General features: G+C 49.2%; 11 protein-coding genes and 1 pseudogene across 12 annotated transcripts; all 12 read left to right on the top strand.

Annotated features, from left to right (window-relative positions):
• Positions 1 to 530: 530 nt before the first annotated feature.
• Positions 531 to 1811, top strand: TEOVI_000516100 (AP-3 complex subunit mu, putative; the record flags this gene model as incomplete). Its single annotated transcript, XM_067221427.1, has 1 exon — positions 531 to 1811. One exon carries the CDS (start codon positions 531 to 533, stop codon positions 1809 to 1811), a length of 1281 nt encoding a protein of 426 aa, XP_067077528.1.
• A 383-nt stretch (positions 1812 to 2194) lies between these two features.
• On the top strand, positions 2195 to 2476 carry TEOVI_000516000 (acyl-CoA binding protein, putative; the record flags this gene model as incomplete). Its single annotated transcript, XM_067221426.1, has 1 exon — positions 2195 to 2476. One exon carries the CDS (start codon positions 2195 to 2197, stop codon positions 2474 to 2476), a length of 282 nt encoding a protein of 93 aa, XP_067077527.1.
• Positions 2477 to 3214: 738 nt separating this feature from the next.
• On the top strand, positions 3215 to 4639 carry TEOVI_000515900 (ruvB-like DNA helicase, putative; the record flags this gene model as incomplete). The annotated part of the gene is made up of 1 exon (XM_067221425.1): positions 3215 to 4639. One exon carries the CDS (start codon positions 3215 to 3217, stop codon positions 4637 to 4639), a length of 1425 nt encoding a protein of 474 aa, XP_067077526.1.
• Positions 4640 to 5378: 739 nt separating this feature from the next.
• TEOVI_000515800 (ATP-dependent RNA and DNA helicase, mitochondrial, putative) lies at positions 5379 to 7259 on the top strand (the record flags this gene model as incomplete). Its single annotated transcript, XM_067221424.1, has 1 exon — positions 5379 to 7259. One exon carries the CDS (start codon positions 5379 to 5381, stop codon positions 7257 to 7259), a length of 1881 nt encoding a protein of 626 aa, XP_067077525.1.
• A 261-nt stretch (positions 7260 to 7520) lies between these two features.
• TEOVI_000515700:pseudogene lies at positions 7521 to 10067 on the top strand (annotated as a pseudogene). Its single transcript has one exon. A coding segment is annotated over exon 1 (2547 nt).
• An 884-nt stretch (positions 10068 to 10951) lies between these two features.
• Positions 10952 to 12637, top strand: TEOVI_000515600 (protein of unknown function DUF21, putative; the record flags this gene model as incomplete). The annotated part of the gene is made up of 1 exon (XM_067221423.1): positions 10952 to 12637. One exon carries the CDS (start codon positions 10952 to 10954, stop codon positions 12635 to 12637), a length of 1686 nt encoding a protein of 561 aa, XP_067077524.1.
• A 359-nt stretch (positions 12638 to 12996) lies between these two features.
• Positions 12997 to 14040, top strand: TEOVI_000515500 (uncharacterized protein; the record flags this gene model as incomplete). Its single annotated transcript, XM_067221422.1, has 1 exon — positions 12997 to 14040. The coding sequence occupies one exon, from the start codon at positions 12997 to 12999 to the stop codon at positions 14038 to 14040; it is 1044 nt and encodes a 347-aa protein (XP_067077523.1).
• A 355-nt stretch (positions 14041 to 14395) lies between these two features.
• On the top strand, positions 14396 to 16228 carry TEOVI_000515400 (NADPH--cytochrome P450 reductase, putative; the record flags this gene model as incomplete). Its single annotated transcript, XM_067221421.1, has 1 exon — positions 14396 to 16228. One exon carries the CDS (start codon positions 14396 to 14398, stop codon positions 16226 to 16228), a length of 1833 nt encoding a protein of 610 aa, XP_067077522.1.
• Positions 16229 to 16676: 448 nt separating this feature from the next.
• On the top strand, positions 16677 to 18122 carry TEOVI_000515300 (WD domain, G-beta repeat, putative; the record flags this gene model as incomplete). Its single annotated transcript, XM_067221420.1, has 1 exon — positions 16677 to 18122. The coding sequence occupies one exon, from the start codon at positions 16677 to 16679 to the stop codon at positions 18120 to 18122; it is 1446 nt and encodes a 481-aa protein (XP_067077521.1).
• A 592-nt stretch (positions 18123 to 18714) lies between these two features.
• On the top strand, positions 18715 to 19533 carry TEOVI_000515200 (RNA-binding protein, putative; the record flags this gene model as incomplete). The annotated part of the gene is made up of 1 exon (XM_067221419.1): positions 18715 to 19533. The coding sequence occupies one exon, from the start codon at positions 18715 to 18717 to the stop codon at positions 19531 to 19533; it is 819 nt and encodes a 272-aa protein (XP_067077520.1).
• Positions 19534 to 20639: 1106 nt separating this feature from the next.
• TEOVI_000515100 (GPI transamidase subunit 16, putative) lies at positions 20640 to 22700 on the top strand (the record flags this gene model as incomplete). The annotated part of the gene is made up of 1 exon (XM_067221418.1): positions 20640 to 22700. One exon carries the CDS (start codon positions 20640 to 20642, stop codon positions 22698 to 22700), a length of 2061 nt encoding a protein of 686 aa, XP_067077519.1.
• A 776-nt stretch (positions 22701 to 23476) lies between these two features.
• On the top strand, positions 23477 to 24205 carry TEOVI_000515000 (uncharacterized protein; the record flags this gene model as incomplete). The annotated part of the gene is made up of 1 exon (XM_067221417.1): positions 23477 to 24205. One exon carries the CDS (start codon positions 23477 to 23479, stop codon positions 24203 to 24205), a length of 729 nt encoding a protein of 242 aa, XP_067077518.1.
• Positions 24206 to 24529: the final 324 nt, after the last annotated feature.

Raw genomic sequence — 24529 nt, 5'->3', positions numbered from 1 at the left:
AAAAAAAACAAGAAGCCTTTCCCTCCTTTTTTTCTTTTTTTGCTGTGTTTCTGTTTCATGATTCTGAGCACTGAACCACCTCTCTAGTGCAGTGTGTTTGTTGAGGATTATCCACAACTTTGCTGCTTGGAGTAGGGAGGCCGCAGTGTCTGCTTGGAGGTGCTTCACTATATTACCATCCCCCACCAGCTAGCTTTTGGGGGAAGGGTTTTTTTTCCTCTTGAAGCGTAGACGCAGAAGGTATAAAAATAATGATACGCATTTTGGGTATGGTTCCTTTCTTTCCGTTGCTTGCCTGCACGGGTGTTCGGGTGATGTTGCTGATGCTGGTGCCTTCGCGGTCGCGTGTCGGACCCTTCACTTGGCATTTTATTTTTTGTATACATCAATAATGATTTCTCTCCTCTTACTTCTCCCTCGTCTTCTTTTTTTTTTAAAATTGACTTCCACTGCTGCTTTTAACTTCCGCATGTAGGTGATTGTTGTGTTGGCGGGGTGTTCTGTAGAAGACAAACTGAGATCAGAGGAACATGATAACCGGCCTTTTCTTCCTTAATAAGCATGGCGAGGTTATTATTGAGAAGGAATTCCGTGAGAAGGTACCCCGCTCCAGCCTGGAAGACTTCTGGTGCACCTATATGACTCCATTGCGTTCGATTGAAGAGGCACCCGCTGTTATTACGTACAGCCGGTTTGCCTTTATTCAAATCCATCGTAACGATGTCGTCCTCCTGGCGGTTGCAACAAGTGAGTGTTTCCCCCTATTCGTGATGGAAGTCCTAGCGCTGGCCGCAAAAGTGGTGCAAAAGTACCTCAAAGTCATCTCTGAGAGCACGTTGCGTGAGAATTTTTCTTTGGTGTATCAATTGCTTGTGGAGCTCATTGACAACGGATACCCACTGACAACTGAAATGCACGTGCTAGAGGAGTTGGTGCTGCCACCGTCGTTAGAAAATGTGTTTCGTAGTGCTCTGGAAGCACCAGTAGCGATAAAGCGGCGCCATATGGGTTCCCGTGCCGTACCGTGGCGGGACCCTGCGACAAAGCACTCATCAAATGAGATTTTCTTCGATATAGTGGAAAATTTGGATTGCATAGTCGATTGCGAAGGAAATGTGGTGCAGAGCGCTGTCCGTGGTGCCGTGGAGGTGAACTGTCGTCTGAGTGGGCTGCCCGAAGTCATCATGCGGTTAACTGGCATCGATTGCATCGAAGACATTGCCATGCATCGGTGTGTTCGACGTAGCCGTTACGAGGTCGACCGCATGATCAGTTTTATACCTGTTGATGGGAAGTTTACGCTGTTGCAGTACCGCTGTAAAATGGCCAATAGTGTGCAGGTTCCCTTCTATGTTACACCGCAAATTACTTTTAATGCCAGTGTTGGTCGATTTAACTGTATGGTGGGATTCCGTGGTTCTGGTCTCGCAGCAAGGAGCAGGGAATACGAGATTCAGAAACTTATCATCCACCTTCCCCTTCCGCCCCAGACAGAGGCGGTGCAGGTGCACAGCATCTCACACGGGAACACGAACTTTAAGAAGGCACGTAACATGCTGGTGTGGAATGTAGGGTCACTTCATCGTGGCACGTGCTCACTTAGTGGCGAGTTTACGTTTGGTACGGAGAGGGAAAAGGAGGGACTAGCGCCGTGTACAGGAGGCTCTGCGTTAGTTGAGTTCAGCATCCCAAACTATCTACTGAGTAGCATCCGCGTCGACAGTGTTCAGGTGTTGAATGATTTGACAAAGCCCTACAAAGGTGTCAAATATGTTACGACGGCTGGGAGGTTTGCCGTGCGGACAATTTGAGGTTTTCTCGCCTTCCCCCTCCCCCCATTTGTCCTCCGCCTTTATGCAAAAGACTGCTCTTCAGAGTACTTCTTGTTGCCAAGCCGACTCCCTTTCCCTCAGTATTACTGGGTGCCGTCGCGCACCTTACGAGCAAATTGACTGCGACTACCACTCTAAGGAAAGTTTGTTACGTCCGTTGCTGTTGTTGGTGCGCGAAGACTTACGAACAGGGATGTCGTGTTATTTTTTTTGTCGCACGCGTGTGCTCTTGTTACTGCTCCCTCCCCTGTTCCTCGCAGGTGTCCAACCGTTCTTACAAGAGCTTGTACATCTCTTTTATTCCCTCTTAATTTACACTTAATATCTTCTTTGGATGAAGGGTGCATTATTTCGCCGACAACATGGTGGAGGAAACGCTTGATGAAAAGTTCCAACGGCTCTCGAAGACGTTAGGGGTAAAGGCTACGCGACCAAGGATGTCCATTCAGACTAAGTTAGATCTCTACGGCCTCTGGCATCAGGCGACGGGTGGGCCAGTCAAGACTCCCAAACCGTCGCGCGTGAATGTTGTGGCATCGACCAAATGGAATGCACGCAAAAAGTACGAAAAGTTGAGCAAAGATGAGGCAAAGAGGAAGTTTGTAGAGCTTGCGGAAAAGGTAGTGCCCCCGTCGAACCTGTAGAGGGGAGGGGGAGATACTGTCAGAACGGAGGCGGTGTTGGAGACGGGGATACTCAAAGGCATAACGGTCCTCGATGAAACGGTGCACGGCGTTGTTGTGTGCGCGGTGCCACACTATTTATTGTGAAACTTAAAGGAGGTCTTGTTGGGCTTTTTAACTCCCGGTCGAAGGAGAACGTGAGTGCAGGCTCAGAAAAGGGTGCCGAACAAGTTATCGGCACACGTGACGTCGATGACAGAAGTAGAAGGGCACTTTGTCACCAAATTAAGCGGTGTAGGGGGGGGTGGAGAGAAGCAGGCGAATTACACAAAGGGAATAGGGGTGACGAGAAATGCGAGAAGCCGAATTGTGTTGTGTAAAATTCTGTTATGGGGGCTTCATCGCGTTTACGCTGGCAAATACCTGCTTAATCTACTTTTGTTTCGCATCTCCGTGTGTCTGTTGTTCCGGTGCCTATGGTCCCCTCTTTCTTTACTTTTTGTGCCTCAGTTTACCCTAAATAATGATCTTTATAAACGGTTTCCGTAACTGCGCAAGCACCACAAAATTTTATGGACTTCCATCCATTTGCGATGGGTATTGAGGACAAGAAAAATCCCCGTGTACATGTGTGCATAAACTCTCTTATTTCTTACTTTTTCTTGTGTTTCTATGCTCTACTGCTCAGACGTTTTAGGATTTTCATATTTGTTTCCCCCTACACGTTTCCGGACGTGCCCTCAACATTAACAGATCAAGATGGCTGAGACAAATATACGTGCAGAAGAGGTACGTGACCTCACGCGGGTGGAGCGCATTGGTGCCCATTCTCATATCCGCGGTCTCGGACTTGACGATGCCCTTGAGGCACGTATGAGCAGTCAGGGAATGGTCGGACAGGTCGAGGCGCGCCGCGCTGCAGGCGTCGTAGTTCAGATGATCCGTGAAGGAAAAATTGCTGGTCGCTGTGTCCTCCTTGCTGGCGGCCCTGGTACGGGTAAAACGGCTATTGCGATGGGAATGGCGCAAGCACTGGGTGCTGAGACGCCTTTTACGATGATTGCTGGAAGTGAAATATTCTCACTGGAGATGTCGAAGACGGAGGCGTTGACGCAGGCATTTCGCCGTAGCATTGGTGTGCGTATTAAGGAAGAGACGGAGATGATAGAGGGCGAGGTCGTGGAGATTTCTATTGATCGACCGTCTGTCAACCCAGCGGAGGCAAAGGGCCGCACAGGGCAACTTGTGTTAAAGACATCCGACATGGAGTCTACCTTTGATCTTGGATTGAAAATGATTGAGAGCCTCCAAAGGGAAAAGGTACAGGTGGGTGATGTCATCACTATTGATAAGGCAACAGGTCGTGTTAATAAGCTTGGTCGTAGTTTTATTCGCAGCAAGGACTACGATGCTATGTCTGCGAACACTCGTTTTGTGCAAACCCCTGAGGGTGAGTTATCAAAACGAAAAGAAGTTGTCCACACTGTTACACTGCACGAGATTGACGTGATTAACTCCAGGCAACAAGGATTTCTTGCTCTCTTTGCTGGTGACACGGGCGAGATAAAGCACGAGGTACGTGAGCAGATTGACCAGCGAGTAGCGGAGTGGCGTGAGGAAGGGAAGGGCGAGATTATTCCCGGTGTTCTTTTTATTGATGAAGTTCACATGTTGGATATCGAATGCTTTTCATGGCTCAACAGGGCTCTTGAGAGCCCACTTGCGCCTGTGGTCGTCATGGCCTCCAACCGTGGTATCGCCCGTATTCGTGGGACACAATACAAAGCCCCTCATGGCATTCCCATCGACCTCCTGGATCGGATGGTCATTATAACGACTAAGCCTTACAGTGAGGCCGAACTAAGCAAGATCATTCATATCCGATGTGAAGAAGAGGACGTGGAGATGGATGATGAGGCGGTTGCGCTCCTCACCATGTTGGGCAAAAGCACGTCCCTGCGTTATGTTCTTCAGCTCATCACGACGGCAAGCCTCGTCGCACAGAAGCGCCGATCTTCAACCGTGTCGATTCATGACATCAAGAAGGTTTACTCCTTATTTATTGATTTGCGCCGTAGCGTGGAACTTCTGCAGGAACATGAAAAAGACTTTCTCTTCGGTGAGGCAGACCGAGGGGCGGAGATGTCTTACGGTGCGCAGTGTCAGAATGAGGAAGAACAGTGATGTTTCCTTTTCTCCAGGGAAAGAGGGTGGCGTGAGTAGAATGGCAGCACATAAAAAGAAAAAAGATAAATATAGAGCTTTGTGGCAGCAATAACCCAATATTGTTTTCGTTGTTGTTTCTTCTTTTCACCACGGGGAGGATTTTCTTTTTCTGTACGTGTGCAGATGGCGGAGGGAAAAGGGTGCTGCGGGTGAAAAAAAGTTGGCACTTCCTTCGTGTATCTGACCACCTACAGTCAGAGACAGGTGGTGAAAGGCGACAAGAGAGAACGGCAGTCCTCGGTAAAAGAAAAAAAACAATAACTGAATAAAGGAAATCGTGATTTATTAAAGCAGTGGAGAGGGCGTTTACATCACTTTTTTTCCTTACCTCTTTCTCTATCTCTCCTGTAAACGCAGCGATCTTGGTGTGTCTTAAGTAATTATTTATACTATTTAGTCCCCCATCCATTTTGTTAGGAGTGTGGCACTGCTTCGTATTCCACAGATATGCTGCACTGCGTCTCCTTTGGTCCTCCGTTCCCTTCGCTTTTGTGGGCTGCATTGGCACCAGCGGTATATCATATGGCGACTCTGTGACACGCAATTTCTCACTTTTTTCCTAGATCATTTTTTCGACGTTTTCCTCGTGCGAGTCGCCTCCTCACGTGTCTTGGTGGGGGAATCCTTGAAATGATAAGAGGGTGGCTGTTCGTGTGAGGAGAGGAATTTTTTTTAGCAGGCTATCGTCACAACCAGTATGCGCCGTTTGTCAGTTACTGCACCTGTTCTCTTTCTGTGTTTTAAATCGTACTGCACAAACCATGGCGAGGGGAAACTGATCCAAACAGTATGTGACTATATCTACCGCAGCAGCAGCGCCCGGGAGCAACTGCGGCAGCTCATTCATGATATGTCAGTGGAGAACGCTTTGCGGCATCTCGGTGAATTCTCAGAGGAGGGCTGTTCAGGTGCCACACCACCATGGTTGGGTGAACTTGTTCAGGCCCCCGGTGATCTTGAACGGATTAACATTGTTCTCAGGGAGTTTGGGGTTTGGTACATCGCGCGGAAGGCGCCACTGAGGGTGACGATGGGTGAACCGTGGGACTGGTACCCGAAGGCACGCTTCATGCGCCGGCGTTTCATCTTTCATCATGGGCCAACAAATAGTGGGAAGACTCACGCGGCGTTGGAGGAATTGGTAAAGGCGAAGAGCGGTGTTTATTGTGCGCCGATCAAAGCACTGGCGGCGCAAGTGTGGAAGCGTATTAACGCGAGCGTGCCTTGCGACTTGCTTATCGGGGACGAGCGGCAATTTGGTGGTGGAGCGGAGCACGTCTCATGCACGGTGGAAATGACTCCTATTGACTATCAAATTGACGTTGGGGTAATTGACGAGGTGCAGATGATTGGTGATGGGGACAGGGGTTGGGCATGGACGCGTGCCATATTGGGGTTGCCGGCACGTGAGATTCACCTCTGCGGAGAAGAACGGGCAATACCTCTTATCCGCAGTTTGTTGTATAAAACGCGTGAGCTCAAGGGACTTCGTTTAGTGCCACATCAGCGGCTGGCTCCCCTCAGGACATCAGCCGCGTTAGGGGGAGATCTGCGGCAAGTCGAAAACGGTGATTGCCTTGTGTGCTTCTCGCGCAAGATGATTTTTGCTATGAAATCACAGCTGGAAAAGCTGCCTGGCGTTGCGGCTCACTATATATATGGCTCTATGCCCTTTGCCGTGCGTGAGGCCCAGGCTGACGCATTCAACCGTGGGGTCCGGGAAGCGGTAGAGGGCAAGGACTCGAAAAAACATGTTTTAGTGTCCACGGATGCTATTGCCTATGGCTTGAACATGAGCATTGAGCGCATTATTTTCGTATCAATGAAAAAATTCGACGGAAAACAGATGACAAGCTTACCGCAGGCAACCACGGTGCAGGTAGCCGGTCGCGCCGGCCGGTTTGGAGTACTCAGGGCCAACACTTTCGGCCGCTGTACCACACTTCACGCGGATGACTTTCCGACACTTGAAAGCGCTATTAACGCTCGACTTTCCCCTCTGCAGAGGGCTGGATTACTGCCCACAGCCGACATATTGGAGCTGTATGTCACAATGAATTCCGACAAGAAGAGATTGAAGACCTCAGGTGTGGTGCCGCAAGATGTATTCTACGGTCATGTAAAGGACTTCTCCAGTCAGTGTAAGACCTCCGATTTGTTTTTTCCGTGTGACCTGTCGCGGTCGCTGCTGCAGGTTGCAAGGGAGTTGGATGCCGTGCCAGGTCTGTCTCTTACCGATAGGATCCTTTTCTGCTACGTACCGGTGAATACACGCAACAAGGACACATTCGACCTGCTGCGTTGTTTTGCGCGTGATCATGCTACCGGGGGGCCCGTTCGCCTCCGTATTGATGAGGAGTTTGAACAACTCGTGGGGCAATGTGCGCATTTAAAAACTCATAAGGACAGTGAACGAGCACATCGTATATTGTCGCGGATGGAAGACTTATACCGTCATGCAGAAATGTATTGCTGGCTTTCGTGGCGGTTCGGTAATACATTCATCTACCTAGAGGCAGGATCGGCACTGAAGGAACGAATCGTGGCGAAGATGGATGAGCTGTTGCGGAGGTTGTGATAGCAGTCATATTGGTGTAGACGAGAGGGGGGGGGGCGATGGTGCCTTTGACGCGCGTGGCCTTTTTCCTGTTCGTACAACCAAAAAAAACAAAGACGCAATGGCAGATATTTACGGTGGGATGCAGATGGAGTGTGGCTCACAATCCCTTCTACTACTGTATTCATGTATATATACATTATTATTATTATTATTTTGTGCGCGTCAACGCCACTTCAAGTTCTGCTGTGCCCCAACCTTTTTGTTCGGATGAGGAACCATATGAAGCTATGGCAACACCTGCCGGCTGGGGCGTTGCGCAAAGTGAGAAAAATGTTATCGCCATCTGGGGCGTCAGCCGCTGAATTGGATGAAGCGCTTAACCAGTACATATCAGCGATCCACCCTACCGTGTGTCCTCACCTAACACCCCGACATTTGCTTCGTGTCATTCCCGCTCAACCACTTCCCGTGAGAACTGTGTGGCGAAGGGCGATATCGATGGAAACGGTGCCATCAGACATGTCGTTTGAGGCGTTTAAGAGCGCTCTTATGCCTCTTGTGCCACTGTTCCTTTCCTTAAGCTCGACAACACTTGGTGAAGATGGAGATGAGGGGCCGCTTGTGCGTTGGCAGCCTTGGGTATCTGATGGGTGGCGTAACGAGCAAGAACGTACGCGTGAGCAATGCGGAGATGGCGTGATTTCCGAATTAAGTGGTGTTGTTCCCACTTACTTCGTATCGTATGCGCTGTTGAAGGAACAAACACGCCTCGGGCAGTTATCTGTTGCCACGCTCCACACGCTGGAGCGGAAGGAGCTGGTTGGCGGATCGGTGCCCCCTGTTCTCGAGTGGTCGGAAGACCATAGTGTTGTTCGTCTCTCAAATGAAGTCATCGCATCGTCTTCGTCAACAAGAACAGCTAACTCATTTTATTCCCTGCAGTCTCAACCTGAGGTGCTTCGCCGCGCCGTGAACATTTTGGCCCTTCTGTTACCAACGTTCAAAGCTTCCGTGGGTGAGGTGCGGGCAGTGTACAAATTAAACTTCATCACACCAGGAGGGCTGCGGCACTCTGCAATCACACATGAGTTCGCGATCCGTTTCCCTGATGCACTTGCGTTGGTTGACCACCCCGACGTGCAGTTTGTGATAGATCGCGATAGTGAAGGGTGCGTTATGCTGCATTCAACGTTTCTGCACACCAGCCGTGGTGCAGCGAATGTATTGTATATGTGCACATCAGTGGGTCATCCCCTATCTATTTCCGCTCACGGCGTAGACACAAATGAAGGCGCGGGATGCCTGGATCGGTATTATTTGCGCGTTGATCTGCCGTATGCGCCGCGCTGCGGTGACGAGGTGGTGCTGCAGGCCATCTGTAGCGCAACAGTCACAGGACTTTACTGTGTACAGCAACCGGATAAAGATAGATTCTCTCTGGAAATTGCCACTGCTCAGGGTGCTGTAATCGTTTTTGACAGCACCATTTCACTGCTTTGTCGTCTATCCACAGCGGGTGCACCTTGTTGCGGTTTCCCCGCGGAGATCGTCACACTCCTTGCATCCCCAAACATCGTGAAGCTAATTCATGCAGCCCCAACTGTCTGTACGGGCAACCAAGGGGTGTATGGAAATGTTCTAGACGGGCTTCCCCTTCTCTACGCGCACTTGAAGACAGATTTTCAGTGTGTTTGTACTTTTCATCAGTTGGCATTGTTTGTTGGTATTCCCACAACTGAAACAGAGAGGCCCGGACAATACTCACTGCTTTCTAACCGTCTTATCACATGTCATGGTGGTGTTGCATTGCCACATGTCCGACCTGCACTACTGGCCGCGGTCTGCGCCTCCCGCCTTATCGCGCTGCACCTGGCTGACGGCCATGAATTCGACAGGGCGCTACTCCAACAATTACTGCGTGACGCAGTTGAAGGAAGTAATGCACTGGTGATGCGCAACCTGCAACTACGGCTAAAGCGTTATGGTATGGAACCCCATGGGACGTGTACCAAACACTCGTGTGAAGCTCTGCTACAGGAGTTTTTGGTGGTATATGGCCCAGAGGTGTGTTTCGTTGATAAGTTTGATGATTTCCTTTCGCGCGCTGCCTCGAGCACTGAAATTGCACGTACAGTCGGGAAAAATCGAAGCGAAGAGGATGATGGGGAGTATATCAGAGAGCTGCTACTTGATCAGCCAACATCTACCGTTGAGAGGGATGAAGAGGATATGGATGTGGAGCATGATGTCCAGGGTGAACTTAGCAAGTGTTGTAAACAGAATGTAGGATCTGGTGACAGCGAGGTGACAAAACGTAGCGAAGGGGAACAAGATAATATGGAGGAGGCTTACAATTTTCTATTTGATTGCAGCGGTGCCGGAGCAACAGACAAGGGAAGTAACATTCCACCGTCGCACCGTAGCTCGAACCATATGAATTGCAGCAGGGGAAACGAACAAAGCGAGAGATCGACGGTCTTCGTGCTCCCCCTGCCAAACTTGAAGGGGCATCACATGACAAGCAGAAATGTGAGGTGGACATTACCACCTTCTTTTTCCAGAACGAATGTCCGCGGTACCACCACCACCAAGGCGGAGCAATCAGTGAAGACTATTCATGGTGCCTCTACGCGGTCGCTGCTACCAGAGCAAAGGGATCCGACTAACTGGCACATTGATAAAAGTGACGAACACACGGAGGGGATCGCGAGCGAAGGCGCATTGATTGAGCGGCTCACGCAGGAGGTGTTGTGCGCCACTTCATCCTCAAAAACCAATAAACGGCGGCTGCCGGCTTGTAGCAGCGATCGGCTCATAAGTGAGTAAGCGGTAATTGGAATGGAGATGCTGCAGTAGTTCTACGAGGGATGGAGCCGCAAATTTCTTTTTCCGTAAAAAAAAAAAGCAACTCTCTAGTAGGAGAAGGTGTGTGGTCCACTTGATAGCCCCATCCCTACCTCTCAAAAGAGTGTCGTTTTTAAGAGATGGTTTTTCTCCACATTTGATTTTACAACTTCATCACATTATACTCTATTGCTAATGTCTTTTTGTCGTTCTTTTTTCTTTTTCGTTTTGCCACAAAACGGACCCTGACCATATGCGCCTTAACGCTAGCGAATGTCAGACCATGTTTATCGCTTACTATGTTGGATTTTTCCACATTCTTTCTTTCTCCTTCGCATGTGGATGTGCACGCGCGAACATTTGGGGAAACCGTAGGTATATAAATGCGCACGCACACATATATATATACGCTTTTTTCGTGAAGTGAAATATGGTATTCTTTTACCGCACATCATTAGAAACCTCGGGTGGGATTTCCTCATCGTAATGTGTTGTTACATTTTTGGTTTGGGTAAAAAAATCAATGTGGGTAGGCACCGGTTAAGCAGTGGACCCTGAAAGTCATAGGACCGATACTCATGCTTTGGGAAGCAGGAGATTATGAAAAGAATGGGGGAAAAAAGAAATTCCCCCCCCCAGCGGGCTTCTGTTCTTTGTTACTGTTTGCCTTCCTTTAATCACGTCTATTACCTGTTCTTTGGTCGCAACACCAATGTTTTTCTTCCGCTGTGACGCTCACAGACTTGCTTGCTTTACCTTAAAGGTTGGAAAGGGGCACTGCAGCAGTGCAAGGTGATACCCGGAAGCAAAACAACAAGGAAAGGCCGTGGTATTTATAGGAGGGGAAGAAGTGATACCACCAAAAGATGGGTGGGCACCACGGAACCTGGTGGACATACGCTAAGCTGACCGCAACGGCTGTCATTGGTGCAGTGGCGCTCAATGATTCAGTGAATAATCATACCCTTCCGTCGGTACCAACACCAACGGCTGCAGCCGCTGGAGTAGCGAGCGAAGTAGAGGCAAGTTGGTGGTTTCTCATCGTCGCCGACAGTATACTACTCTGCTTTGCCGCCATATTTGCTGGATTGACACTGGCGATCATGGGACTTGACACTCTCTCGTTGGAGATAATTGCGGACAGCGGCCCAGAGCCGGACAAAGGCCACGCCGCGAAAATCTTACCAATCCGTCGCCTCGGAAACCAGCTTCTCTGTACACTACTGTTAGGAAACGTGATGGTCAACACACTCATTGCGCAAATAACAGATTCTCATTTGTCAGGATGGGGAGCCACGGTAGTTGCGACGGCGCTCACCACCATCGGCGGCGAGGTGTTGCCGCAGGCCATAATGTCAGCGCATGCACTGCGTGTGGGAGCAAAAAGTGTGTACCTTGTAAAATTCTTCGTGTTACTGTTCTACCCAGTCTGTAAGCCCCTCAGTATGGTTCTGGACCGTTTTATTGGTATGGACCCTGGGCAGATATATGAGCGAAACGAGTTAAAGAAACTGATGTTTATGCACGCTGCGCGTGGTGCCGAATCCGGCCTTGGCGAGCGGGAGGCGGATCTCATGGTGGGCGCTATGGAACTACATGAGAAAACTGTGATGGATGTCCTTACACCCATATGGGAGACGTTCATGCTGGAGGCCAGTCAACCTCTGAATGAAGAAACCATTCAGCTTATCTGTGAAAGGGGCCACAGCCGCATTCCTGTATACCAGGGGAATAGGAATAACATCGTTGGCGCGCTATTCACAAGAGACCTCTTGATGGTCAACCCCGAAGAAGAGACACCTGTGCTTGTGTTAGTAAAGTTTTACAACAGAAGCTGCCATATCGTTCATTCCGAAACAAAGCTTAGCTCTATGTTGGAATGTTTCCAAACTGGAAGGTCTCATATTGCCGTCGTGCAGGAGGTACAACAACGACCGTGTGGGGATCCCTACTACGAGATAAAAGGACTTGTGACCTTGGAAGATGTTATTGAGGAACTTATTCACAGCGAAATATTTGATGAATATGATACTGTCCCCAAGAGGTTGGTGGGTAATTCGTCATATACTCAAAGAAGACAAGTTGGTTTGTCGTCAAGATGCTCACGACGAGTGCACATGGGCAAGAACCAGTTGAAGGCAGTCGCTTTGTTTTTGTCTAGGTCATTGCCTGAATTCCACGACTGCTCACAGGGTGAGTGCGCCCATTTGCTTCGGGCCGTTGAAATGTATGCAGCTTTTTACAAGACCCGTGCACCACACGACGCACGTGGCCTTAGTAAGGATGATAAAGCAAATATTTGGTTGTACCGCGCTGGTGTCCCCTCCGATGTGTTCACGCTGGTGCTATCGGGTAAAGTGGAGATATTTGCTGGTGGGGAGGAAATAAGATTCGAGCAGTCTTGCTGGTCTGTTATCGCCACAAGAGCGCTGACAGACGAGAGATTTGTTCCAACGTTTAGCTGCCGCGTGGTGCAGGATAGCACCTTTGTACAGATAACACGTGAAGCCTATGGAATGATACTTTCAATGCTTTCCAACATTTCACTGTGAAACGGCGCCGAGTCCAAAAATTGGGTGTTACCGCCGTAGTAAAGTTTGGGTATAGGGCCGGAGAGGGAGTGGACGCGGCAGTTGCATATTCCGATGTGCGTGACGGTTTGAAGTTTGTTTATCGCCTCTTTTTGAGTTGGTACGGGAGGAGGCCTCCGGTGTGCTCCTTTCCATTTTTTTTATATCCTTTTCCTTCTGTTTTACACTACTCCTTTAACTTAAATGGCACCTCCCGCGTTGCCACTGAATGATTAATATTTCGACCCACTTTCCACTTTATGTGGCGTTGCTGTTGTTTCTTCCACTTGATTCCTCTCCCGTTTCCTCTGTTCTTTGAAGGGCCACCCGATACGGTGGTGATGGATGGCTTCATTAGCCTTGAAAATTTAGAGAGCTACCAGGATGAATGGGAGCGTAACTGTTGTAGCGCCACCCATTCATCACCGCATTCCGCAGGCAACGACACTGGCCCTCCACAACTGAACTCGCCGCGGTCGCTTCATGCGTGTAAACTTTGCAATGTTGACTCGTCTGTTGTTTTGGCACCAGTGTCCCTCCGACAACACTTTGAGTACCTCCAGGGCAACCCCGAGTTGGTTAGCCAAAAATTTGCCGTTGATGTCCCAATGCGTGACGCTCTTCTCGCCTGCATAGAAGCTGGTATAACAGGTGGTTCCTCTCTTTTGAAGCTGCAAGCCTACCGTCGGTATATGGACCACGTGAAGGCACGAAAGGAGGCGCTGAAGATGGCCCAAGAGGCTCGACAACGGCTGATTACGCAAGAGACGTTTGAGACAGGAAGACAGACTCTCAGGGAGGGTGATGCAACCCTCAGCCCCAAGATTCCGCAAGAACAAAATCGGAGTAATACTGCTACCTCCACGGTTGCATTAAAGAATGCGTGTGACAGTATGGGAGGCGACTCTCCAGAGGAGGAGGCAAATAATAGTGATAATAATGATGAAAGTGGGGAAAAGCCGCAGCAACACCACGAGAGGGCTCGGGGGCAGAAGGTGTCAGCCGATTCGCCTCACCTTGCTGATAATGCTGGCAGCAGTTCGTTGGTGAAGGAGCCGGATAACGGCGGCAGTTCTGCAGCAGCGATGAGGCAAGAAAGGCGGAACTCGTCTCTTAACCAATCGGTTTGCATCACTGGCCAACACGGTGGAGAGCAACATGATACAGCGAAAGGCGGAAAGGGGGATTCGTGCACACCCCATCAATGCGGTAAGCCTGTGATTTCACTGCCTCACGTGGAAAGCATGCGAAATGGCGCTGGGAGTAAAGCTGTCGGGAGGGAAGTCGGAGAGATCAGGTCTCGGGATCCCTCCAGTGCGTGTGAACCTGAAGAGGTGTTTTACGTTTACTGCGCAAATGCTACGGCCTCAGGGGAGGAGGCTTAAATGCTCCGAGGGAAAGTTTCCGGAGAAAGTTATAATAACTCAATGGCCTGCCGATAAAAATGACATCGTTTATTTTTACTTTTGTCGGTCGCTATTTTATTATTTTTTTAATATATATATATATATTTATTGTGTGTGTATGTGTGTGTGTGTGTGTTTTGCTGGATGGTTGGGGGAAGGGGAGCATTTTAGTCGTTACATTATGTCAACATTGTGAGTATCGTCACTTCTTTTGCTGATGTCTTTTTTTGGCAATTTCCCTTTGATGTTCACTGTTCATACTATTATTTTTTTCGTCGTCTGTTCCGCTCCCGACAGACAGCAGTTTGGGGTGGCAAAGAAATAACCGTGGGTCATGGAGGAAAATGAAGGGATTGGAACTATAACCATTCTCTACGGCACTCAAACGGGTTCTGCAGAGCAGTTGGCCTTCACGTTTGCTTCTCTGGCCATAAAACGTGGGTTCAAACGCTGTGTTTGTCTTCCTGCCGACGAATTCCCGCTCGATAAGTGGCGTGATGCCACACCGCTGGTTATTATATGTTCAAATGCCAATCAGGGCGAAGCTCCGGATTCTATTAGAATTTCGTGGGCACAGCTACTGCATTCCACAGCTCCATCCATGGACGGATTGCGCTTCGCTGTATTTGGAACCGGGGACTCAATTTATCCAAAGTTCAATTACATGGCGAAAATGCTTCACAACAGGCTTCGGCAACTCGGAGGCACTCCGCTTTTAAATCGCGGTCTTGGGGATGAGAGTGACAGGAAGGGCTATGATGAAGTTTTCCTGCCATGGGTGCTGGAACTGTGGCGCGCTCTAGGTTTGGTAAGTGAAGATGACAGTCATCTCAAAGAGGAAAATCCTTCCGACGCACCTCTTCTATGCAAGTACGAGGTGGTTCCTTGTAATGATGAGTCCGCGCCACAAGGGGGCGTGGATGTGGCAGTTCGTAGACGGGAACCAGTGTTTAACTGCAGGTTAGTTCAGAACAAACGGCTTACAGCGGAAGATCATTTACAGGCGGTGCATCATATTGCTTTCTCGCGTGAAACTACGCCCGCTGAGGGAAGCTTGCTACCATACGACACTCCTCTTGCTTTTGAAGTTGGAGACGCACTGGGAGTGTACTGTACTAATGAGGATGCTATCATCGATAGGGTACTGACCCAAGTTAATGAGGACGGGGACAAGGTGGTTTGTATAAAACCCAACAACTCACAGGGTATTATCCAACAACAGGAGCAACCGTTTTTTAATCGACCAATGACGCTTCGGTTCTTTTTGAAGCATTACGTGGACCTGGAAGCGGTGGTGAGTCGTTCATTTTTCAGAATGATGGCCCACTACGCTGAGGATGCTGAACTCAAGGAAAGACTGTGGGAACTCTCGTCATCGGATAACTTGGATGATTTTATGTGGTACTGCCAGCGGGAAAAAAGGAATGTTGCGGAAGTTCTGGATGACTTCCGAGCTGTGCGACCGCCGCTAGCATTGTTGCTTAGTTTCATGCCGCCCATGCGTGCCCGCCTTTTTTCCATTTCCTCCTCACCGTATGTTGACTGCGACACTTTCCACCTCACTGTCGCACTTGTGGAGTGGCAAACACCTTACAAACGAACTCGCAGGGGATTATGCAGCTCCCGTCTTACCTCAGCGAAGCCCGGCGATGTCTTCACTTGCTTCCTTTGGGATGGCACGATGATTACGCCCTCCACACCGGCCCCGCTGCTGTGTGTTGGAACTGGGACTGGTGTGGCGCCTATACGGTCCTTAATTCGCGAATGTGCTGGGCACTCTGACATTTGGGGTGAGGTCCCCATCCTTCTTTTCTTCGGATGCCGGAACGAGACGAAGGACTATCTGTATCAGCAGGAGTGGGCCGACTTAAAGCGCGACCACCTGAAGCAGCTGCAAGTTCTTCCCGCATTTTCTAGGGATGGAGAGAAAAAGTTCTACGTTCAACATCAAATTGGTCGTCACGCCAGACGGGTCGCGAAGTTGCTGGATGCAGGAGCAACCATCTATGTGTGTGGTAATTCGAAACAAATGCCCAAAGATGTTGCCACGACACTCGAAGATGTCGTCACACAGTGCTGTTGTGAAGGAGATGAAGCGAAGAGTCAGGAGTACATGAAGCAACTGAGGAAACAAGGAAGGTATGTGGTGGATACATGGTCTGTGTAGGGTTTCCGTCGGATGATTTGTGCTACAAATCGTAGGTTTATTAAGCGTTAGTTGACATTTTTGCCTCACACACACACATACACACAATATATATATATGTATATATTTGTACATATGTGTTCGTGTCTTTCGTTTGTCAGCGTATCCAACTTTCCTTTTCCCTGTGGGTTTGGTAGCTTGTCCTCGGTCGCTGTTGGCGCTTCCTTCCCCTTCATTCCCTCTGCCTTCACAACCCCTTTTGACTGTCCGTCCAATCTTATTTTCACCCCTTTTCTCCCTTCACTGTCCCTTCGTGTCGATTAGTAACGTTACATTATCTGTGTCTTTTTTTTTCCTTTGGTATCTCGTTCGCGTTGGCTTTGCCGTACTGTACTTCTGTCTCCAGCATCCACTTGTGGGTGGAGAGCATTCTGTTATTCCCTTTGCTTTTACGTCAGAAAGACGAAGAATGGCGGACAACTCGTCTGCTTCATCCCCTGCGCAAGTTGTGGCGACTGTTAGGCATGAAAATATACTCCTAAAAAAGTGCTTGGCGGAGGTGCGACACGAAAATCAGCTTCTTAAGAAACAGCTGTACCGATTGAGCGCTATACTTGATATTGCCTTAAGTAAGTTGGCATCAAAAGGCATTACTTTGGAAACTCCTGTGAGTATTCGCGAACTGCGTGCTGCTATTCCGAGCCGCGATGTTATCGACATGCCTGCGGAGACTTTAACCTCTGCCGATGTTAATTATGAGAATAACCCGGTGCCGAGCGTTCCCAACCGCCGATTTCAGCTGCGCCGCGAGATGCGCGAGCACACAAAACCTGTTCAATGCGTAGCCTTTGCTCCAGGAGATATGCCACTTCTGGCCACGGGTGGACTGGACTGCCGCCTGATCCTGCACGACTTTTGGACTGGGGAGAAGGTACATGCCATTCACGGACACGAGCAGAACGTCGCAGATGTTGCATGGTTTGAGGGTAGTGGCAATCTTCTCTCCGCCTCATTTGATAGCACTGTGAAGGTGTGGGACCCGCGACACATGAGCGGTAGCCCGTCACCAATCTATCAACTCAAGTCGAAAGGTTTTGTTCTCTCAGCAGTACCTTTGGACAAGGCCTATACCCTTGTTTGTACCGACTCAAAGCGTTACACGTCAATAGTTGACATACGGACGAAAAAAACTATCTCCTGGCGGCACGACGTGCGAGTTAATACCTTGGCATTTAACGGTTCCAAGACGCAACTTGTGACGGGTCATAACAATGGTCAGATTGCCATATGGGATTTGCGTAAGGTCGGATCCATGCTGTCTTCATCTATGGAAGGTGAAGGCCCTAACGGTGGTTCGCAGGCCGTAGTTGACCAAACCTCTGTAGCGCACATTCCCCGCCTAGCATCAGTGGAGAATGAGCCATCCCAAAGTCCGATCACACATATTAGTTTTTACCATAACCGAGATGATTCGAAGCGGTTGGTGGTGGTTTCAGCGGACAATATGGTGCGCCTGTACTACGAGCCTGGTATCAACCCGTCACTGCCACACGAACTAATGCTGCGCAATGTAGTCGGCGGCGTGCCCACCCGCGGTTACACATCCAAGGCGGCTTTCTGGAAGGGTGTGAGGGAGGAACAAAATGTACCCGCCTTCTTCGATGATGGAGAAAGAGAAGGAGAAGCCCCGTCGAGGCGCCTCACAGAATGTGATCTTATGGTAACCTGCGGTGCGGATAATACTGCATGCATTTACGATGTTACAGAGAGAGGTAATGCTGTTCTGGTTGAGAGACTGGAAGGTCACCGTGATCGTGTAGTTGGAGCTGCAACGCATCATGCCGATAGCAAACCTATTATTGCAACTTACAGCGCCGACAACACCGTTAGAACTTGGGTACCCGTGAAGACCTGAAAGCAATTCTATTTGTCGTGAACTTTGGAAGTGGAGAACGGAATGGTTGGAGTTTTTTTTTGTGTGTGTGGGAGGTTGATGGCAGTCTTACGTGGTGGAGGTATGTTTTCCTTTCTCTTCCTTGTGTGTCTTGGGACGAAAACGGTGTTGATGTTGAGTTGGCGTGGCAACATATAAAACACCACAGCACTGTGTGGCCGGTTTTGACCCGCAACTCGTCTTCTGTCTGCCATATACCTTTGTCAAACCTGCTATTCCCACAGCATGGCGTGTGGCATTACCAATTACTTTCTTGTGAAGTAAAAATTCCCAATCGCAATATCCTTAGGGCAACCTGTTCAGTAGACCGAATTATCAACGAACTTCAGCACCCGCGATACCTATTCGCGTTGTTGCTATGCGAGGAGACGTTTCCTCACTACCCATTGTTTATACCACCCACACTTTTTTTTTGTATCTAATAACCACCTTTCGTTTGTGTTCGCAGTTGCAGGAGAGTGAGACTTGTGCGTGTTGTTTCGTTTGAATCCCAGTAAAATCCAGGTAAATAAAGTAAGGGGCTCAACCACCAAAAAAAAAAAACAGTTTGAAGATGGCAACATGGGCCGATGATATGGAGCCCATTGCCCTCGGTGAGGACTTTGGGGGAAACCAGTTGACGCCACAAGAGGCGAAAGCACTAGCAGATAAGGAGGCGGCGTGGAAGAATGCTAAGGTAGTCACTGAGACCATCACCGATGCTGAGAATAAGCAGTACGAAATTGTAAAGAGAGTGCTCCAATATCGTGTGGATCGTGAGGCCACTCCAGTGGATGTCCGCGCCAAGTGGAAGCGTTTTGGGAGGGCTACAAATCCTGCAGACCAAAAGGATCTCGTGTCCCGGGATCCCCCAATTGTGCTGGAGTTAGGTGAAGTTGATCCATTCGAGCGCATGGCACGGGAGGAGGTTATGCGTCTCATGAATGAAGTCGAGCGCTATACTGTGGAGGTTAAGGATGTCCATCTCGCGCGGTACGCGAAGGTTAAGGAGGAGCAGGAGCGGGCTGCTAAGGAGGCCGCCGCACCTGATGACCAGGGGAAGGAACGCACGTGGGCGGCAGCGAGAGGAGACAAAACTTCCGTTCAGCACAAGGAGGATACCGACCGCCGCTTGCGCATCACGAACATTTCGGATGATATTTCGCGAGAGGAGCTATATAACATCTTCAACACGGATGAGTACCGCATCGATAAGCTCTTCTTGCCAACTGATGGTAAAACATCCAACTACAGGGGCTTTGCCTTCATCACATTCGAAACACCCGAGCAGGCTGAGCGGTGCCTCAGCAGGACAAAAGGTGTTGCACGCTTTAAGAACACGGTTATGCATATTGTACGTGCTCTTCCCGAAGGTGCGAAACAGCGCAACTGAGTGACACGGGAGCACGAGCAACATTGGATGCGGTTAAACTAAGTGGGACCTGGTGGACGAACGTTGCGGATAAGGTTCATCCGAAGACCCGGAATGTGTGTGGGAGGAGGAAGGAAGGAGGAAGAAAAAAAACAGAAAAGGTGGGTGTACGAGGTATGCTCCCTGTCGCACTCTAAGGAAATAGTAAATTTTCTTGTTGGAAGGTGAAAGTGGCCGTGCTTTTTGCGGCTAAGTAATTTAACGCAATCAACTTTGATTTGCCCCTCCTATTGGTACTTCCTCCTCTTTCTCTTGCCTTTCTATATCTTTTCGTTACTAGTGCTAAGGTAATGGCAGTAGTAGTGGTTATGCAAGTCCCCCGAACAGGGCTAAAGGATCGAAGTGATTGACACAGGTGGGAGCGTACGGCGCTAGTTATTATTTTTCTGGATGATTATGCGAGTGCTTGATCGTTCCCTTGTATGCTTCTCTTTTCTGAGGCGGAGGGTTGCTGGATTATTATTGTTATTGTTATTATTATTTTTTTGGAGGAGGGGAGGGGGGGTCTTCAAGGGGTTATGTATGGCATGAGGTATATGCTAATGTGGGGAAAAGACGGTGAAATTGGGAATGGAGGAGGGCAGTGAAATTGTTGGCTCCATGTGACATTTTCCTCACCGCTGCGTATCACAGCTGCATTTGTTTTTATATGAGTGGCGGGACGCGTTAGTGCCACGGTGGAGTATTTGGACATAATGCTCCATGGTGCAGGCACGGTGTTGAGATAGTGCGAATGAGAGAGTCGTGTGCTGCTTTTGTTGGGGATCCCAACCGTCACTACCCGGGAATTCCAATCAAGCGGAGAGATGGTTTTCTGTATCCTCACCTTTCTGCCAGCGACGTGAGGTTTCGTTCTTGCTTCAAATTTTGTGTTGAGAACACAAAAGACATCTATTTTTCTTTTTCAAATCCCCGTTTCCCTTCCCTTTACTATTATCGTCCCAACTACTGAAGATTTCAACACGTGAGCATAACCGAAAGGGGATAATATAAGCACGGTGTAAGTAATAAAAGAAGGTACAATCGAAACCATTAGGTAAAAGGACCAGGCGGTGGTAATTGAGAGAATGAAGCGAGTGCCGTGCCACCGGGCCATGGTGGTAGTGGCAGCCCTGTTGTTCCTTTTGTGTGTAACAACACGCACACAAGCGCTGAAGCCCACTGTTCCGAGGACAGAAAGGCGATACACGGTGCATGTGCAACCGCTGACAACAGGTCTTGACGACGATGGCCTGGAATCCACACTTGTTTCCCTAACTATGACCACTTCATTATGGCTTCCGAAGGGTTCTGCTGAGGATAGGGAAGAACACTTAAGTTTCAATGAAGAGCTAGACCCGTTTTGGGTACACGTCTTACGGCGACGGCGCTTCGATTTGATTGAATGGTCTGGTTGTGGTGGCTCGTGGCGGCCTGAGTGGACGTCTACTTTACATAACCGAAAGCACCCTGTTGACAAGAGCACAGCAGAGCTGATTCACGACCTCTCACATCACTCTGTTTGTTCCCAGTCCACTCTATCTGCGTGTGGGTGGGTCAGCACGAGCTCAAACGGGAATAATGATGGTAACGCGACGAGTGCAGGTGAGGAGGATTTGCGTCACCACCATCAATGGTTGGCACAGTTTGTCTCGTCACTACTTTCATCCCCGCTTACCTGGTGGGACGACACACCACGTTTTGTTCGACCGATTGGGGCGCTCCATTCGGTTCCCGCGGGTAATTCCGTTTTCGCCTCTTCGGGATACTCTGGTAAGTTTGGGGACGTTCGCTGGTGTTCGTATCACCATGCCCAGCAGGATACACTTTGCACGCAACATGTAACAGCCCTGCTGAATGGTGGTCGCTCAGGCAAAGACGTGGAAGAACGCATCCCTCGGGGTATATTCCGGGCGGGACTCGTTTCTATGGAAGACTTCTTTTCCTCCGTATTTCACCACTTCCGTTTCGAGGTGAAGCAATCACCCACCACTGAAGGGGGTGAGGCCAGGGGTAACCACACAAATGAGGAAGCCGAGATTAAGCTTGTGATGCGTATGGCTTTCGTTGAACAGAATAAAAAGTTCGATGCACTTTCTTCCCACTGGAAAGAGTCTTTTCCCGAGTATGCTCCCAGTGTTGACTTCATTACGGGTTCTCAGTTGAACGCTAAGCTCAGTTCGGCTCTGCAAACCCTGAAAAAAATCCAAGGGGCCCGAAGTGGTAACGACAATCAAGCGCTAGGCAATGTGGAGGTGACACCTACTGCTCAGCACTTCATTTCTGCCGTCGGGTATGACCGTGGCACGTACAGGTTGGTGGTGAATCCAACGCCTGAAGTGCCCACATCAGGTAACTCAAACACCAAAAGCCGTCACGAACAGTCGCTTATGTTGCAACCGGGGGACACGTTAGAGGCCCTTCTTTTCTTCCCTTTGCATTTGATGCGTCCGTCTCTCCACGAGATGCGGGCGGGTGCGGGGTTGGAGTCAAGGGTAGAAAATGCTTTTGTCGATGAAAGCGCCAACGTATTGGTTGTTCTCGTTCACACTACTGTGACAGAAACTGCCATGCGGCCACTTGAAGCAGGGGTGCAAAGTAATGGATTTGTGCTCTGTGAATTTCCTTTCCGGTTCGGATGGTCCGCAAACAAAGATATGCCCCCTGATGCCAACAGCAACCGCATTCTTCCACAACCCGTCATTCGTGTTGGACGGCACGTGAGTTCAGCGGGTGGAAAGGTAGGAGAAGGGGACAAGGCGTCTGGAGCCCAAAACTGTGGAATGTCACGTTGCGCCTCAATCTCTAACAAGCGCATCGACCACCAGGGATCACTGGAGTCACTAATGGAGAGTATGCGGCGCGACAACAACAGAAAAGGTCCTTGTGTCTGTTACTTTTGGTTGCGGTGCAGCAATGTGGCGGGGTCGACTTTACCCGTACCGGATCCCGCTATGGTTTTCAACGTCGTAACGCTGGGTCTCATATTCTCTGCCATTGTGGCAGGGGGCGTGGTCCGTTCGACTAAGCGGCTCTTTGATGTTGAAGAATCCGGTGCAGATGATGAGAACCCGCTCATAATTCGCATTATTCTCAGAATCATGAAGAGGTTGCGGAAACGTCGTGCGGCCGCTGCTGGCACTGGCTAAGTGAATACCGAAGACGAATGTTAGCGTGCAAGTGAAGGTGCGCACCTGTTTGCACATAGTTTCGCATTTATCTAGTACATCTGTTTGGCCTCCTGTAGCGGGTGTTGTTGCATGTGATGCTCCCTCTTTATGGTTGTTGGTTGGTTGGTTGGTGGCGTTGCCTGACGATAGAGATTCTCTCCTTTCCTCCACTAACAGTGTTTTTCTCTTGCTAGCTCTTTTTGATATATTCAAAGGTGAGATTCTCTAAGCTGGCGCTGTATCATCCCCCCCTGTCGCTCTATTGGTGTATACCGGTGTGTTTGTGTGTTGTGCAGGGCTTTGTCAGTTTATTTTTGTTTGTTTTTGCATGTCGCTGTTCCCTTTTCTCTTCCCCTGATTTAGCGATTTGTTGCAAATTCGTAACTGTGTTGAATAAACTACTCCTCCTTTTTTTCTTTCGATTTGCTCCAATCACTGTGCTGCCAAGTGAAAATTCTAGTAATCTTTCCAAAGGTATTACAAAAGCATTTTTGTCGAAAAGGAAAAGAAAAGAGACGGCAAGAACAAAGGAAAAAACTTTGCAGCAGTCATAAAAAGCTGAACGAATCAAAGGAAAAGAGAAAGATAAGTGCTAGTTTTCTAACATTTAACGAGGAACGAAACCGCAGTTTTGCAAGTGTTACGACTTGTGAAGGTACGGAAGAGACGAACGAAGAGAAAAGAAGAAAAAAAAAGGCTACATAACATAAGCTCTTGAGGGTTACAAAGGTACATAAATCCATATTATATACGTCATGTCTTCCTTTAACATGCAAGCGTACCCAGCCGTCGGTTCCACTGCTGTCGCCTCGTTCGGCTCCCCTCTAATGGACTGCACAAACGCCATTAGTAATTCAGACAATATTATTAACGGTGCCCCGCGTCCCGCCACGATGAAGTCCTCCGCTTCTAACGTTTTCCGTGGTCACTTGAGACCCATTTCCACTGTGGTGGAAGAGCCCGTTGCGTCAACACGCCATACACACGATCCCTACTGCAGAACCTCAAATGACGGTTTGCCGTGTGTACCCCGCTCACCCTTTACAGCAGAAATGAGTTTCATCATGTCCCACAGCGATGAGGGTAATTCGCACTTCAGCAACAGTGCCAATAGCAGCTTCAGCACCGTACCGCAAGCTACAAACCGGCCGCTTTACCACCAGCCAGCGTCCCGAGGAACCACCGCTGCCGCATACCCAACTGTCACCATCAACAATAACAATGGCGCATCATCATCATCATCAACAACCCGCACTGGTGTAAAGCAGGGAGGGTTCCGACGTGCTGCTGGAGGTAATACCGCGGGATTCGGCGTCACGCCAAGTCGGGCAGCTCCTGCAGTTGTATCAACGCCTGTACCTGCAGCTCCGGTGGTGGCGGCAGCGGCAGGAGGCACTTCTGTGATGCGGGTTCCCTGTAAGCGTGTGTATGTTAATGGGCGACCTGTCATTGTTTCAGTAAATGAAGAGGGACAGACTTCGTAAGGAAATGGAGACACGAGTATTTGGGTATGCAAGCCTTTTTTTTTTGTTTCCTCTCCATTTCTCTTGAGACCTGTGAGTTTCCTCTTTTTTTTTTTTTCGTTTCTCTTTTTTTTTTTTATTTGTCGGAGAGGGAGGCGAAATCGTGCATGTCAGTTCCTTCTCCGTTCCGACTTCTTTTCTTTGTTTGACCATACACGTATTTGGTTGTTTGTGTCCTGAAGAGCTTATAAGTAGGATTGTGAGAATGGGGAGACAACAGCCGCTGGAAGGGTGGAGGGGAATGGAACTGAACACATGTGATTTCGAAAAGGAAACCATCAATAA

The sequence above is a fragment of the Trypanosoma equiperdum genome (genome assembly GCF_001457755.1).
Source record: "Trypanosoma equiperdum strain OVI genome assembly, contig: ctg_1445, whole genome shotgun sequence".
Classification (NCBI taxonomy): Eukaryota; Euglenozoa; class Kinetoplastea; order Trypanosomatida; family Trypanosomatidae; genus Trypanosoma; species Trypanosoma equiperdum.
Note: the sequence above shows the minus strand (reverse complement) of the source record. Positions and strands in the feature narration are given on the sequence as shown.